Source organism: Cibotium barometz, chromosome 53, assembly GCF_041138505.1.
Source record: "Cibotium barometz isolate CiBa-2024 chromosome 53, ASM4113850v1, whole genome shotgun sequence".
NCBI classification, from domain to species: domain Eukaryota; kingdom Viridiplantae; phylum Streptophyta; class Polypodiopsida; order Cyatheales; family Cibotiaceae; genus Cibotium; species Cibotium barometz.
Window position 1 is genome coordinate 40,706,975 of NC_141098.1, and position 16,470 is coordinate 40,723,444.

General features: G+C 42.3%; 1 protein-coding gene across 2 annotated transcripts; it reads right to left on the minus strand.

Moving 5' to 3' along the window:
• Positions 1-1,863: 1,863 nt before the first annotated feature.
• LOC147608631 (uncharacterized) lies at positions 1,864-4,413 on the minus strand. 2 transcript variants are annotated; one of them, XM_086788989.1, is made up of 3 exons: positions 4,068-4,413; positions 3,870-3,958; positions 1,864-3,703 (listed from the first exon to the last, which is right to left on the minus strand). In XM_086788989.1, the coding sequence occupies exon 3, from the start codon at positions 3,583-3,585 to the stop codon at positions 2,119-2,121; it is 1,467 nt and encodes a 488-aa protein (XP_086645115.1). In that variant the 5' UTR covers positions 3,586-3,703; positions 3,870-3,958; positions 4,068-4,413; the 3' UTR covers positions 1,864-2,118. The 2 variants fall into 2 exon arrangements, with proteins under 2 accessions (XP_086645115.1, XP_086645117.1); XM_086788991.1 differs by lacking the exon at positions 4,068-4,413 and having other exon boundaries at positions 3,870-4,013.
• Positions 4,414-16,470: the final 12,057 nt, after the last annotated feature.

Here is a 16,470-nt window from a genome sequence, read left to right on the forward strand (position 1 = left end):
GTAGATCTGGACACTTGAATGATGTGTGTTAACTTCTAATGCATATTAATGACTAAATTGGCTGCTCCATGTGCAGCAAATGCTGTCCTGGAGCTCTTTTTTGCTGATTCAAAATTGAGGACTAATGGTCCAACGATGTCCATTAGCCCCCTACTTATGGGCTCATAACTGCTCTCATCAGCCAAAAATAATGTCATTAAGCCAAACATGTCATAATGGGTCAACAAGGTGCACAATCCTTAGCCTGTTGGACCAAGCTAATCTACACATGCTTAGGTAGCCAATTGGACCAAGCTAATCTACACATGCTTAGGTAGCCAAAATTGCACATAATTAGCCAAATAATGTCCATGTGGCACCCCATTAATTGTTGCACATAACATGTTGGGTAATGCAAGCCATGTATTGAATTCAAGTATCTTGTGGTCTCATGAAGAAGATTATAAGAATCTTTATATTCGGTAGATCACACCACGCGTTGAATTCATATGTGTGCAACCTTGTGACAAGACAATCATAGCAAGCATTGGCTCATGCTATAGAACTCTAGAATCGAAAGTGTTTACTTAGTCAATCAAGAATTTAGCCATAATCCACTAATATAGTCAATGTGGTTTCGTGCAAAATCTTGCAATCTAGTGGCTTTTGAAGCCTATCCTAAACATCCATGCATCCAAGATTCATTTCCAAGCACAATATGTGGTGTATCCCCAATCATGAGGGAACATGTTCCATCATGATAAGGTTTGGCAACCATATGCATTCTTTACAAGTTAGGCAAGACAAGATGATCATGATAATATGTAATTTGAATGCCCATAGCAATCAATGTGGCATATCATGTTATACAATTAGCGACGTAGCAATCAATGTCGCATCATGTAATTTAAGCACTCACTTGAGCACCTTTCTGCTGGGGTCAAAATTCTATGGCTTAGGATCAAAATTCCAAGGGTATGAGCAATATAAATAATTGGCAAAGACGTAAATGGGCCAAACGCAATCAGAAGAGTAGATATCTCTTCTTTAGGGCCGAAATTCCGGTGACCCCTTATATGAGGCGAGTTTGTATCTAGGCCGTCGTGGTTTGTACTTAGCCCTTTGTGGCTGTTTTTTTCTTTAACTAATTGAAGGATCTTTTTCCCAGGGGAAAAAAAAAAAGTTCCGGTGACCCCTTGACTATGTCAAAAGGGTTAAGTTTGACAGGCAAGCCACTTCCACAGAGGAGGGCAAGGCTTATCCATCACTTGTATTATGGTGCCAAAGGTAATCAAAAGAGTGTCTCTAGAGTAGCGTCAAAAGTCGAGTGATTTAACAGGGTAAAGTTTGTTGGGCAAGCCACCTCCTTATTAGGGAGGATAAGTTTTGCAATAAACAAGGCTTGTCCATCACTTGTATTGTCACTAGCATGCTCATATGCCTTGTGCTGAGCAGTGCTACCAATGACATCTCTCATGTAAGCGCGAGTGCTCCATTGATTTGTATGTACTCTTTTGATGTAACCCTAGTCCTTCCATCATGATTCTCTGTACGTGCTGCTTTCCAGAATCTCTAGACAAAAATCTAGAGGGATGAAAATCACCACTCCCCTATTACACTTACTGTCCCAGACTCACTTTTTCCACACCATCTGGCCCAAGAGGAAGACACCTAGTTACAGAGGTTAACACGGATAAGAAATCTGCCCTCAAATCTTCTAAAAGCGTTGAGAGACAAACTGAGAGTAACGACCTCACAAAACTTAATGGAATTGGTGAGAAGTTGCAAAAATTGTCACAGGGAGACGGAAGACACTCCACAGTATATGATTCCCACCCACCCCCCACCTACCTCCACCTTTCAAAACATTCCACCACCAAAAAAAATGTTAACAGCAATGCATTGATATTTAAAGCAAAAATAACAAGCATAAAAGAACATACATTTATCTAGATGATCTTCTTACATATTGACTGGTAAATATTGATCCACCATAGTCAACTCCCATGTCTGCAGCAGTACCATCTACCTTGTCCAGAATCATAAACTTAAAAATGCACAATGTACACGACTTGGAAACATAGCCAAGCCTAAAATTATCCATGCTGTACACAATGCCATGTAGTCTAATCGTGTTGTCTAATCCTTCTTTCCTCCGACTGACCCATTCTTGGCACTCAAGATTGCCTTTTCCAACTCTTTAGACACATCAGCACTACTACCCATAGAAGACGACAGCTTGGTAGCATCCAAATCTGCATCTTTTCTTTGCATCTCTCTCTGACCCTTTCTAGCCTCAACCTCATTGCGAGGCAGTCTTGGGACATCCAAAAGCGGAGGCTTTGGAGGGCGCCTTTGCTCTTTTGTGAGAATACCATCATCTGTCCCAGTAGAATTCCAAGACCCTCTGAATTCTACCTGTGATCTCATCTCCTCCATAGCCCTTCTGAGCACTTGGTTCTCAGCATACATCAAGTGCAACTGCCGCTTCATAGTGTAGCACATGGCAGCTACTTGGGCAAGTTCTCGATTCTCCTCAAGAAAGCTGACAGGTAATAATCCTTGCTCTAGATAGCCTGTATTTCCAAGCCGAGGGGCAGTTTCCTTGGGCTTCTCCGTGGGATCCCTGACTCGCTCAAAGCTGACCTTATCTAAAAGAAGAGATGGTAGTTTATAAAGTGACAATAATGGCAAGCTGCCATCCCATCTTTGAAAAATTTCAGGGGGCGTTTTCACACCCCATCGGATATTGAGCCTGGCTTGGCTGCCCAACGGAAGTGAGCTGTGGGCAACAATTCTGCAACCTCGAAGAGTACTATGAGCACCAGCGAAAGAGAATGCATCAGAGGACTTCTGACTATCCATCTTTGTCTGCTCATGTAAAATTTCATGGTGTGCTACCATGCCATTACCATTTCCTGCCATGTCACCTTCAGCATCCTGCTCCTTGAAACCTTCTGCTTTCTGCTTCCAATCGCCACGCCCTTTCCACTCTTTATCGAGCCCTTCAATCTTCAGTGAGAAATTAGATCCAATCACCACTGCATTGGAATCAACCGAAGGACTGCGAGCGCGATCCTTGTCCATGAAGTTGCCGCTGTTACGCTTGTGGACTGGGCTTGACATGGTGCCATTGTCGGGCTTGTCAGGTGTTGTTGCACGGCTTTGCTCACTGTTTTCCCTCAACTGCAAGGGTACAGGGGCTGCCACTGCCTCTTTCTGTTGAGCTGGCAGGAAGTTGACGATATTGACATCCTTTCTGATGCTGAAATCTCCTACCCTCGGCTTGAGCCGCAGAGAGAAGAATGGATCCCCACCTTTAGGGGCGAGGCAAAATTCTGCTGTCAAGGAGAGGGAAGCACCATTAGGAGAACCCCAGAGTCCAAGCCCTGTCTTCAGGATGACAGAGAGAGGGCTGGAATCATTGGGTTTGAAAGCTAATTTGATGGTGGGGCCGGCTGGGAAGAAGGTCCCCAGGTGCACGGCGAGGTCTTGGCTATTACCCACAGCTATGCCAGATGAGAGAGGGATTGGACCCACCTTGAAGGGCAACTTTGCCCGCAGCAAGGGGCTCTTCTCCTCTCTGAACCTGAGGGAAGATTTCATGCTTGGAGGGCCAAAGCAGAAGCAAAAAACCTAGTTTGAAAATCAAACTCGCCGATGCCCTTCCTCAGTCTTCTCAGGATACAAGAAAACCCTATAATTGGCGGCGCACTACACCAATCTGCCAAACAACACAGTCGCAATCATTTCTCTTGGTCTTTTGGCAGAAAACCCAATCTCGCAAAGCTCGCAGACAAGAAAACCCTAATTGACTACATTTACAGAGACAAGAAAACACTAATTAACAAGGTTCACAGCGAAAACAAAACCAAATGACATAGTCTTACCGATTCCTATGGAGACCCGTGAATAGCTTCAATCTGCTGCGTGCTTTCTTCTAGGCAATCCTTCCCATTCGCCTTGTGTTGCCTTTCTTCTGCAAACCAGTGGCTTGTGTCGTAATTAGATCATAGATACGAGTAACATTGATTAATCACACATGGCATCATAGATAAATACCCCATTCAAAAAACCCACATGCTTACATTTGACTATTTTAGGCCAAACCAATAGCACCAAAATCTTTTTTGATTACAAGGTTTACACTACACATTGCAAATTTAAAATAGTAGTCTTCTTTTCGTAGCAAAACATCTTGTTGCATGAAAATAGTCCTTTATCCTTGCACATCATCATCTTGAAATATGTCCTTCCCTATGCAACTCTTGATTTGTGATCATAAATGTTGTTAAACAATCCTAAAATGGGATTGATCATTGGTGATAGTAAGCAACCTAATTAGGGTGGATTAAACCACACTAAGAACTCCATAAGAGAGAGAGAGAGAGAGAGAGATTGCACACTCAACACTCAATTCTATTGTACTATTGCACCATACAATGATATAGGCTTTCTAGCTTTATCCCACTTTACACATCATCATCCATGTGTGGCAACTCCTTTTCCACTCTTTTGGTCAACACTCACACACCATTCAATATTACAGGTGGCATTCTTATCTTGCCACAATATCTTGCACCTCTAGGATGCATTCCCACATACACACATCACCGCGATTACATCTCTCAACACCCCCTCTTAATAGAGGTGTTCCACAACTCACCCATCACTCATCAATGTAGCATTGCACAACCGCAATCGCTACCTCTCAACACTCCCCCTCAATGATACATTGGAGTGTTCATCAACCAAACATGTGTGCGCGTGTCTACCATCTTAGCACCTAGTCCATTTTGAGCCGACTCGTTCACTGCGGAACCATTGAGTCCAATTTGAACATAGAAGTTCGGGTGGGAACCAACCCATGTGCATGCACCTCAAACGTGCATCGCTCATGCACACATCACGACAACCATTTTGAGCTTCTCGGTGAGCTCAGGCAGGGCAACTCTCATACCAATGGGTGAGAACAAAAATATATATATCTCGTTTTGAGCTTTTAACTGCTCAGGTATGGTTACTCTCATAAGCTTTGGGTGAAAATTATAAAGCTCTTTTGACCGCAGTCGAGCAGGGAACCCGATATGAACACATCTTCAAACTATCATCCCAATTTCGATAGCATGTGAAAAATCCTTGTTTAAGTGTGAATGAACCCTTATTTAAGTGTGTGTGAATAAACCCTTGTTTAAGTGTGTTTTACACCACACATGAAAACGTTAGGTTTTCAAACCTTATCTTTTATCCTCCATTAAAAAAAATAAGGAATATCTGTAGCCTGCAATTTCTTCTACCGCTCTAGCGGCTCCTTCCATGGCGAGGCGATGGTGGTTACGTGCTGCCACTTGAGTGGGCTGCTTCCCTTCTTTCCTCTCTGCTGATATGTCCCCTCTGCATATACCAGCAGTCTCCATGTTGCTCATATCTTTGAGTTTCTCCTTTATGTGCCCGATTCGTGCTACGTTGGCAACTTCAAATAGCTTCGCTTTTTCTTCTGTTGATGTGCCGCTTCTGCTCTGCGAATCCAAATGTTATTCTATTATGCTGCTTTATCGCTCTGCAAGATGCCGCCAGAGCTGTTGCACTGCTTGCTGCAATGCTTGCTGCAATGGTGCTGATGTGCTTGCTCTAGTCTCTTTTCTTGTTGTTTGCTCTACTGCTGAAGATGTTATTTGAGATAACATCTCTAAGGTCAACATTTGCTGGCGCGGCTACAATCCTTCTCTGCTACTCCTCAGCTGCGCAAAGTTATTGTATCTACTTCCAATCACCTCTTGTCATTCAGGCTTTCCCATGTGTCTCTCTTACTACAGTGATGTAGCTATTTTTTTCTTTCTCTTCCTTTGTGTGCAAGGGTCTCACTGTTGAAAAAACTATACATGTTGCTATTGTTGATGAAGCAACCTATGCTATTTTCCTCTTGGCCATCATCATTGTTTTTTTTTAAACTAACAGTTTGCTACTTAAGCTATCCATCTATGGTTCAACCCTTCTTCATCATCTTGACCATCTTCATGATCGTCTCATGAGTTCCCATTTAGATTCATATACAGCTTCTTTGCTACAACTTCTTGCCTCTGATGAATACCTCTATCTTGAGGTTCAACCATAGCTATTAAAATAGCTGCCATGAGCTCTCAAATGAGCTCCATTTGTAGCATCTCTTCTTGAGCTCCATGAGCTATTTGAGCCCTCAATCTCTTCATGCTGCAAAACTGCCTCCACAAACCTCTTCCATGAGTTCCAACAACCATCAATATGGCTGCATTGTGCTCTAAACTTACATGATACTTCCTTGCATACAAAATTCAAGGGTGCTTTATCAAGTTTCTCCCATTGAGAAACCATAGGTGCATATATATATGAAGTTCCCACAACTTCCACCACTTTGCTCATCTCCTTGAGCAACATTCACAAGCACATCCTCTTCTTGATGCACACACATGTGAACTTCATTGAGTCCACCATCTCACTTGCCATCATCTTGACAAGCATGCACCTCCACACATGCTCTTTGCCCAAGTGTAAAGAACCATAGGATTCACAAGTCCCAACATAGCAACCCTTCTCAAATACGAGCATTCTTCCATGCTCAAACACCAAATTAGAGTCAAAAACACCCAAATACCTTCACAAATCTCCTTGGAAGCTTCTCCTTAATGGACATCGAAGGCTCCAAAGCCTTCATACTTGCTGAAATCTGATGAGCAGGCTCTCCATGTTGGAAAACTCCCATTTGCAACTCTCTTGGGCAGCTTCTATGCAACCTCCTTGTTGCAAATCTCCTCTCAAACTTAAGAATGGAAGCTCCAAATCTTTCTCAAATGCTCACAAATGCAAATCCAAATGATGATATGAGTGTGCATAATTGTTTTTCCATAATAACTCAAAATAATGCTTAATCAAAGAACTCATAACAAAGAAAAAACTATATATAGATATTCACATGACCAAGAGCCCACCCAAGCTCTGATACCATGTTAAACAATCCTAAAATGGGATTGATCATGGTGATAGACATAGATTAAGCAACATAATTAGGGTGGATTAAACCACACTAAGAACTCCATAAGAGAGAGAGAGAGAGAGAGAGAGAGAGAGAGAGAGAGAGAGAGAGAGATTGCCAAACATAGCAGTTTGTCTAGCTAAATCTGCATACGTTGGTTGACTTGTCAGTGAAGATCTTTCAAGACATAGACTGTGGAACCATTGATGTGATGGCAAGACAAAGAAGAGAAAAGAGTTAAGACACAAGGAAATGTCACGCAAGGCACTGAATCAAATATTCAATGACTAGCTTGAAAAGTTTATCGAACATAATTTTGTGTACACGTGGCAATCTGAGCAATACAAAGAATGCATGTCCAATTTTCCCGAAGATGTGGTAATATCTATTGTAGACTTTGCTAAGAATTACTCTTTTAAGGAACAAAATGAGATACATTCAATGCACTGGTATTCAAGCCAAGTGTCCATATTTGTGCATATTACATACTTTCGCATAGCAGGTGACATCCACAAAACGATTCACTTTTATATCTCTGATGGTAAGAAGCATGATACCCATTTTGTGCAACATTATTTCATGCTACATTATAATTGGGTATTACCCTAGGTATTCCCCTACAATGTCATTGGTTTTGGTTTGATGGTGCTTCATCTCAATTCAAAGCAAAAAGGCCTTTCTACTTTGTTTCTAGGTACACCACCATCACAGGTTTGCAAATGACTTGGAATTTCTTTGGATCTAGTCATGGAAAGGGAGAGCATGACTGTGCAGGGGCTGTGGTGAAGAGAGCACTAACTCATGAACAACTCAAGACTAATGGTGCGAAGCTCCAATAATGTGCAGCTGATGTTGTAAAGTTTTTGCAAGAAACGCTTAGCACTGGAGCCGAGTACATATATGAATCACAAGCTCGGTACATTAGTAGAGTCTTTTGGGAGATAAAGTTGGGTGATATAGATAGAGATGAGACATGGAATGTCAAGGCTATAACAAACACAAGATCCCTACATTCAATCTCTGCACACTCTCAGCATGATCCAACAGCATTGAGGGTGTGCCGATTATCATGTTATTGTAGTAATTGTATTAAACACTTATGGCGTAGGCGCAGCAATCAGTCTCATATTCATAAACGGGACTACATTGCCCTTGAAGATGGCACTAAAGAAGACAATGTTGACATTGATGTTAACATCGCAAACATTGAGGAGGCCACCTACTACGAAGGGCACCATGATACCCTTAGTGATGTCCTTCTTGTAGGAAACAATTCTGCGAGGTGACAGCTAAAAAATGAAATCCAGAGAATGTGAACTTCTACATTCTAAAATGCACAAAGGAGAAAGAGCTCTGCGAGAAACCTACAAAGGACGGATGGGGGAATGCCATTGCACGAGGTTGTTTTACTATGAAAGGGTTCTTCTATGCACCTAAAGACAAGCAAACCTATGAGTTGTGGGATTACAGGTTAGAGGCCTTGATAGCAACACATCTTGTAGGAGCAATCAAATTTCCAATGGCCAGTAAACAAAAATTTGTTTCTCCTATCCCCTGAGGTACATGAAGCTGTGTATAATAGTATGCCATTCAATTTTTAGCATACTTGTTAGATACATACTGTGTAAAACAATATGCCATCCAATTGTGTGCATACTTGACATGTTTCTATCTGTGCTCATGAAATTTAATGCTCGAAGACTATGTATTATGTAGCTTTGATGATTCAATTCTCGTGAATATTTGATTGGATATACGTAAACCTTGTCAAAATTAAGATTTTGATGATTTGAGGTAGTTATGTATAGAAGCTTTAATGATCCATCTTCCACCAAAAATAATTTCACGCCCGTGGGTGGGGGTTTGTTTTAAAAAAACATCTTTACTGATCTTGCTAATTCCCTTTTCAACTCGATATTGTTAAAAAATGCAGAGAACACTTGCTTTGAAAATGAGAAAATTAATCATAAATTGGGGATTCCAATTAATACAGCATTGACACATGTAGACACTTAAGTAGTTAATAACAGTAGTAGAAATGACGCACAAAGAAGAAGAAGATGACTTAAAGGAATCTTAATACTTCAAGTCTAATTTATACATACATTTGGTTTTGTTCTGTTTATGATTGCAACATATATTGTGTAATCATACACCATACTTTACAGAAGCTGATCTATGTTGGGAGGAAGTGTTGGGAGGAAGTGGGCTTCATGAAGAGGTGGGCTTCATCTTCTTCGGTGGTCTTCCTTCTACTTCGTCTTCTTCTTAAATGTCATCTTCTAGGAGATCTATTCTTGGCAGTTGTGTTGAGATATCGAGCTCGTCTAGTGAGGCAGTGGACACTGATGACCCGCCTGGGAGATAGGCCCCACACTTATACCACTAGCATGGTTGGTGAGATCTTGGGTGATATGCGGCCAGTGGGATGACAGGCTGTGAGTGACAGCCATTCTAGAGACTGGCATAGTTATAGCGCCAGTCCATTTAGTTGGGTTGACACTATAGAGAACCCTTGTATGTATTGGTTGAGTACCTTTCATATTATGTGTACTCTTATCTTGTATATGGTGTGTTGAGTGTTGAGTGAAGAAGAAGAAGATTTTCAGCCTCTCACCTTGTGTTCTCTATTAGGGTTTTGTGAGTGTGTGTGTGCTTGCAAGAGCTCAAGCTCTCTTCCCCCCCTGCATCTTTTCATGGTATCAGAGCCTGGTTCGTGCTAAGGGCTGAGCTGTAAGCAAGAGAACCACAGGAAGCGGTACGAGGGTAAGAGCTTCAACTACTCTTCCCTATTTGTGTTGGTGACTACACCCTTATCGGGAGCTCTACGGGAGGCACCGACAAACGATCTCTGATTGAGGAGCTTTCTTCACAGGAGTAAAGCTATAGGGCAACTATATTGTCCTATCGGCCCCATTTTTAGGACCGAAAACGCGTTTCGGGCGCGTCTGGACCTCCGTTTTTCAGAAAGCAGGCGATTTCGAGCACTGCGGATAAGTCATCGATTCTCTACAGAACTCTATTTTAAGAACTGCAGGAAGACAGATTGGCTGTGCAGACACTGTGGGTGCTACAAAGAGGTCAACAGTTGCCATTGGGTGTATGTATGCATATTGAAGTCACTGGTTGTGACATTTGAGAGTACTACAGTACCGCTGCAAAAGATATAGTAGTTTGTGCAGGACAAACCAAAGTGCTGTTCTGGTAAAATTGTGTGTCTGGCAAGATGTCAAATGATGGCATAACCCAAATTGTAGCTGAGAAGCTTGATAAGAATAACTTCCATGCTTGGAGGTTCAGGTTGACGAATTTCCTGATGGGAAAGGGCTATTGGGACCACATAGAAGGTGAGCATGAAGAGGCACCGGAGATACCGGACATAAATCCGACTGCTGCAGATGTGAAAGAGTTTAAAGACTGGAACCAAGGAGCCAGGAAAGTTATGTATTGGCTCTCCATTAGTATACAGGACACCATGATTGGGCACACTCAGGATGCCAAGTCCCCCAAGGAGGCATGGGACACCTTGGTAAAACTCTATGAAACAAATACCAAGGCACGTAAGATACAGTTGAAGAATGAACTTCATACTGTGGAGAAAAAGAGCATGTCTGTGAATGACTATGCATTGAAGATAAAGGGCATTGTGGAATCCCTTGCATCTATTGGTGTGTCAGTAGATGATGATGATAAGGTGGAAGTCTGTCTACGTGGTCTCGGGCCACAATACAAGGCGTTCAAGACGTCTATTCAGACTCAGGAAAATATTCTCAACTTTACAGATTTGGTATCTATGCTGATTATAGAAGAGAAGAGCTTGGGTGAAGACCAACAGTCTTCACAAAACAAAAACAGTTCAGAGCAACAGGCTTTCTACACACAAGTTCAGGAAGAGGACGAGGTAGAGGAGGCCGTGGACGCGGTCAAGGAGGTGGCCGAACAGGTAATCAGAATTACGGTCAGCAGAGCAGCAGCAACAACAGTCCCAGAATACACAACAACAACATCAACAACACACCGGTGGAAGAGGCAAATTTAGAGGCAGGGGGAGTCAAAGAGGATGTGGAAATTAGCAAAGGCAATATAATGATGCACGTGGAAATTGGCAAAGGCAATATAATGATGCACGTGAATGTTTTTATTGTGGTAAGCCTGGACATGTGTAGGCAGAATGTTATAAGAAGCAGGCTGAATGTTATAAGAAGCAGGCTGACATGCAAAATGGGAAAGTGCAGCAGAACAACTGTGCATCCTCAAGCAGAAACAATGAGGATAATGAAAGGTTGTTTGTTATGCAGCATGTCGTGAATGCCATGTCTGAAAATGTTGAAGCAGCACAAAAAGATGATGTATGGTATGTGGATTCAGGTGCTTCGAACCACATGACAAGTCATCGGGAGTGGTTCAAGGAGATGAAAAACCTTGAACGACCAGGTTTTGTGGAAACAGGGGATGACACTGCTCATCTAATTGCCCATGTTGAAGATGTGCCATTGTCTATGCATGATGGCAAAGTGAAGTACCTTGCAGATGTACTTCACGTTCCGAACATAACAAAGAATCTGGTTTCAATTGGCCAGATGATTGAGCAGGGTTTGCAGGTTCAGTTTAACCCTGATGGTTGTTATGTTGAAGACTTTAAAGACAAGTGCACGTTGGTTGCAAAAGGCAACAGAGTGGGCAGAATATTTACGTTGAATGTAGACATGCCTGAAATGAGTGCTACGATGTTTGCAAATGGTTCAGGAATTGTTGCCGACACAGACATTTGGCATAAAAGAATTGGACATGTGAATGTGCAGAGAATGGAGTCTATGCAGACTAAAGGAATTGTGACAGGGCTGCCAAAATTTAAAGTGGAAGGTATGCAGAGAATATGTGAAGCATGCCAATTTGGAAAGCAAACAAAGCATGTATTTCCATGAAACAGATATGTGAGCAGAAATGCACTAGATGTTATGCATTCAGATGTATGGGGTCCTACGAAGACCATGTCTATGGGAGGCTGCAGGTATTATGTGACATTCATTGATGATCACACAAGGAAAGTGTGGGTATATTTCATGAAGGAGAAGAGTGAGGTGCTCACTCACTTTCAAAATTTCAGAGTTTTGGTTGAAAAGCAAACAGGGAAATATATAAAGTGCCTAAGGTCAGATGGAGGGGGAGAGCACTTCTCCAATGAGTTCTCTGAATTTTTGAAGAAGAATGGTATTCGGAGACAGTTTACATGCAGATACACTCCGCAGCAAAATGGAGTTGCTGAGCGGAAAAACAGGCACATTGCTGAGATTGCGCGAGCATTGATGGAACAGAAGAATATGCCGCATAGCTATTGGGCTGAGGCTGTTTCTACAGCAATATACATCATGAACAGGACTTTAACTGCAGCCATACATGATGTAACTCCAGAGGAGAGGTTTACTAGCAGAAAACCTGATTTGTCTCATTTGAAAGTCTTTGGATGCATTGCATATGTGCATGTGCCAGATGAGCTGAGAACTAAGCTGGATCCAAAAGCTGAAAAATGTGTGTTTATTGGATATTCCCTTGAGCAAAGGGATACAGGTGTTATAACCCTGCTACACGTGAGTTGAGGGTAAGCAGGGATGTTGTCTTTGATGAGATGAGCAGCTGGTATGCTGTTGAAAAAGAAGCTGTTGGGGTTGATGTGAGTGGAAGTGTGGTTGCACAGAATGCAGGTCAGCAATCACAGTCTTTGAGTGGACCAGGAGAGTCCTCATCTAGTGGGTCTGTTGATAGACCATGGAGTGGCAAGCTGCGTCATAATACCAGTCCTGCAAATGTGATTAGTACATCACGTAAAGGAAAAGAGAAAGTGGTTGAGCCCCTTGGTATGCCTGACATTTCTGTAGGGCATTTTCATGTTGATGGAGAGTCTAGTGGCTCAGATATGAGCCTTGATGAGGAGCTTGGGATCCCAGCTATGAGAACACCTGGTGTAAAGAAGGCTATGGAAGCCATGAATGAAAAGCTGCGAAGATCTAGGAGAGTGAAAAATCGTGTGCAGAGGTTTACCTATGATGGTTATGTGGCACATCATTATGCATATATGGCAAAGGTTGTGCAGGTTGTTGTAGAGCCCACATGCATTGATGAGGCTGTTGGAAATGTGTGTTGGGAGAAAGCTATGGATGAGAAGATGGATGCACTATATGGAAATGAAACTTGGGATTTAGTGCAATTGCCTGAAGGCAAGAAAGCGATTGGATGCAAGTGGGTATACAAAGTAAAACATAACAGTGATGGAAGCATAAACAGGTATAAGGCTAGGTTGGTAGCCAAATGGTATGCTCAGACATATGGCATTGATTATGAGGAAACTTTCAGCCCAGTTGCCAAGATGGCAACAGTGAGAGTTGTGATAGCAATGGCTGCGTCAAAGCAATGGTCTTTACATCAGATGGATGTAAAGAATGCATTCTTGCATGGGGATTTGCAAGAAGAGGTGTATATGTTGCAGCCACCTGGTTATGAAGATGTAAGTCACCCTGAGCATGTTTGCAGGTTGAAGAAAGCCTTGTATGGCTTAAAACAAGCACCAAGAGCATGGTTTGATAAGATTTCTGAATATCTTGTCACTATTGGCTTTCATGTAGCCAATGCAGATTTCTCGCTGTATGTGAGACATGGTGATAGAGGGGTTGTGCTTGTTGTCATCTATGTAGATGACTTGATCATTACGAGGGACCATGATGCAGAGATCTTTGATGTAAAGATCTTGCTTAGACAGAAGTTCGAGATGAAGGATCTGGGGGAGCTCACATATTTCTTGGGCATTGAGGTGATTAGGTCACCACATGGTATTGGATTACTGCAGAGACAGTATGGCTTGGACATGTTATCCAAGTATGGTATGACAAGCTGTAAGCCTATTTCCGTGCCATTAGATCAGAATGGCAAGTTGAGTGTAGATTCAGGAGAGATCTTGGAGGATCCTACTATGTATAGACGCATAGTAGGAAGCTTGATCTACATGACGATCACTAGACCAGATTTGAGCTATGCTGTTGGGTTGGTGAGTCAATTTATGCAAGTTCCACGGAAACCGCATTTGGATGCATTGAGACGCATACTGAGGTATGTGAGGTCTACTTTGCATTGTGGACTATTCTATGAGGCTGGGACAGAGATATGTGTACATGGGTACACAGATGCTGATTGGGCTGGTAGTATCTCAGATAGTCCTCATTAGATATCTTTTGCCATAGGGATGCAATGAGTCTAGTTCATTTATTCCTACCGCAAGAGCCTGGGCTGTGTATGACAGGTAGTACGGGCATCTTAGTGCTTGACACCCATGCCCTGACCAAACACCCACAAAGCAACTGTTTCTCCACCAGCACCACTTTCTCACAGCATTCAATGGCACATCATATCAACCACAAAACCTGGAGAGTACTTTCAATGTAAATAAAGAAAATTTCGCATTGTCTTTTGAGAATTCTTTATGAAATATAATGATCTGCGCATCAAAATTGTAAGCATCATGATTCAAGTCAACTTACTATCAATTATAAGCAAGTGTCATAAAATGTAGGCACCTTTTGATGATTCAAATGTCTTATATATTCAGTGAGACCAGCATCCTTTCGATGACCTGTTGATTTTGAACTACTAGCACCAAATGATCTTGAGCCTCCTGCTCTCTTCAGGAAATCATCATCACATACAAAAACCTACAAGCAATGTAATATGTTTAATCGACAAAATACACGTAAAATGAATACTAATAGCTCAAGAAGTTTTCGGTGCTGTTACCTGTTGATTTTCATCACCTTCAAGCATTTTGCTAGTCCACAAAGGGATCGTAGATTTATTGTCTTCATGTACGGTAGCTGCTACATATTTGCCCATATCTGCCAAACCAAGACGGCCTGTAATTACTACAACCTCCTCCTCAGAAGGAAATTGGCTTTCATATGCCGTAGCTTCATTGAACATGTCCCTTAATATATCCTTGCCGAGCAGATACTCGGAGTCCTAGACTGTAGAATCAACTAGGAGGTGTTTGTCAACTCCTTCCTCTACCCACCCCATGTCTGCTTCACTATAATTTGCTAAAGCAACCAAGCAATAGTCCACGAATATTAAAATAATGCATAATGTTTGTCAATAATACATAATCACACTGGTCTGCCATAGTAAAGCTAGGCAAAGAAGGAAGTGACAAGTCCCCCTGTTCGTTCTCATTACGTGGGCTGGCTTCCAATGGGATTACGCTCATGGGTGCTACTGCATCATCGACAACCGACAAGGGATGTACTAGTGGGAAACGTTTCCTTTTTGGCCTCTGCCCTCTCCTTTGCTGGATCGATAGAGCCACCTCTTCTTCAACTACATCATCCTCAATTGGCACTTGACTGCTTGGTAAATCCGTTGTCTGGGGCTCATAGTCTTTAGTAAGGAGATGTAGAAAACAAATAAATCCATAGTTGTATTATTGGAGAAGGCGACACTTCTTTGAGTGTAATGGGCATTTCTCCTCTACTCTACTTTCATAGAGCTAGGGATCTTTACAAGACAGCAGTTGAGCCTTCTTTTCATGACTTTGTCTCTGTTGCAAAATCGGATGGATGAACATATCGTTCACCATCGAACGTCACGATGTTGCCAGAAACTATTTGTTTATATTCCTGCTCCCAGTCCCCAAGAACAATCCTAGAAATCTTGATAATGTTCTCAAAAAAAGAAATTCTGCATTGAACATTACAGACAATTCAGGAGCACGGTGGTGGGCATGTGCATTGTATAGGAACATATACAACTTTTCTGCGCAAGACTCTTTCACCTCGTCACCAGATCCCAAGATAATGTCCAACTCAGGAGCTAACATACCTAAAGAAACATTTCAGTTCGATAAGGAAGAGCACGCTTAATAGTAGACAAGGGGTCATCACCAAGCGATAAGAGGATTAGGTGATATAAAAGGATAGACATGGGAGTAAACATGAGGCCATATGGATTATGGGGTCAGTACCAAGCGATAGGAGGATTACGCGATATCCGCGAGCCTCTTACTACTTCGTACTGACATAGATAACAAAATGGAAGTTCCCAAAAACAAAAGAGTGTCAGTATCAACAAGCGACTAGGGGCTTATGCGATGCCTACAAGTACCACTTGGTATTGACCCCTTCTGGGGGGGAACACGAGGCCATATGGATCATGGGGTCAGTACTAAGCGATAGGGGGATTGTGCCATGTGGTCCTCGAGCCCCTTATCACTTTGTACTAACCCAAATAACAAAATGGAAGATCCCAAAAGAAAACAAAATAAATGAGGGTCAATATCAAGCAATTAGGGGTTTATGCAATGCTTGCAAGTTCCCTACCACTTGGTACTGACCCCTTCTGTACAAAAGGTTAGACACTGATGATACCCGAGGCCATATGGATCATGGGGTCAGTACCAAGCAGTAGGGGGATTACACAATGTCCACGAGTCCCTTACCGCTTCG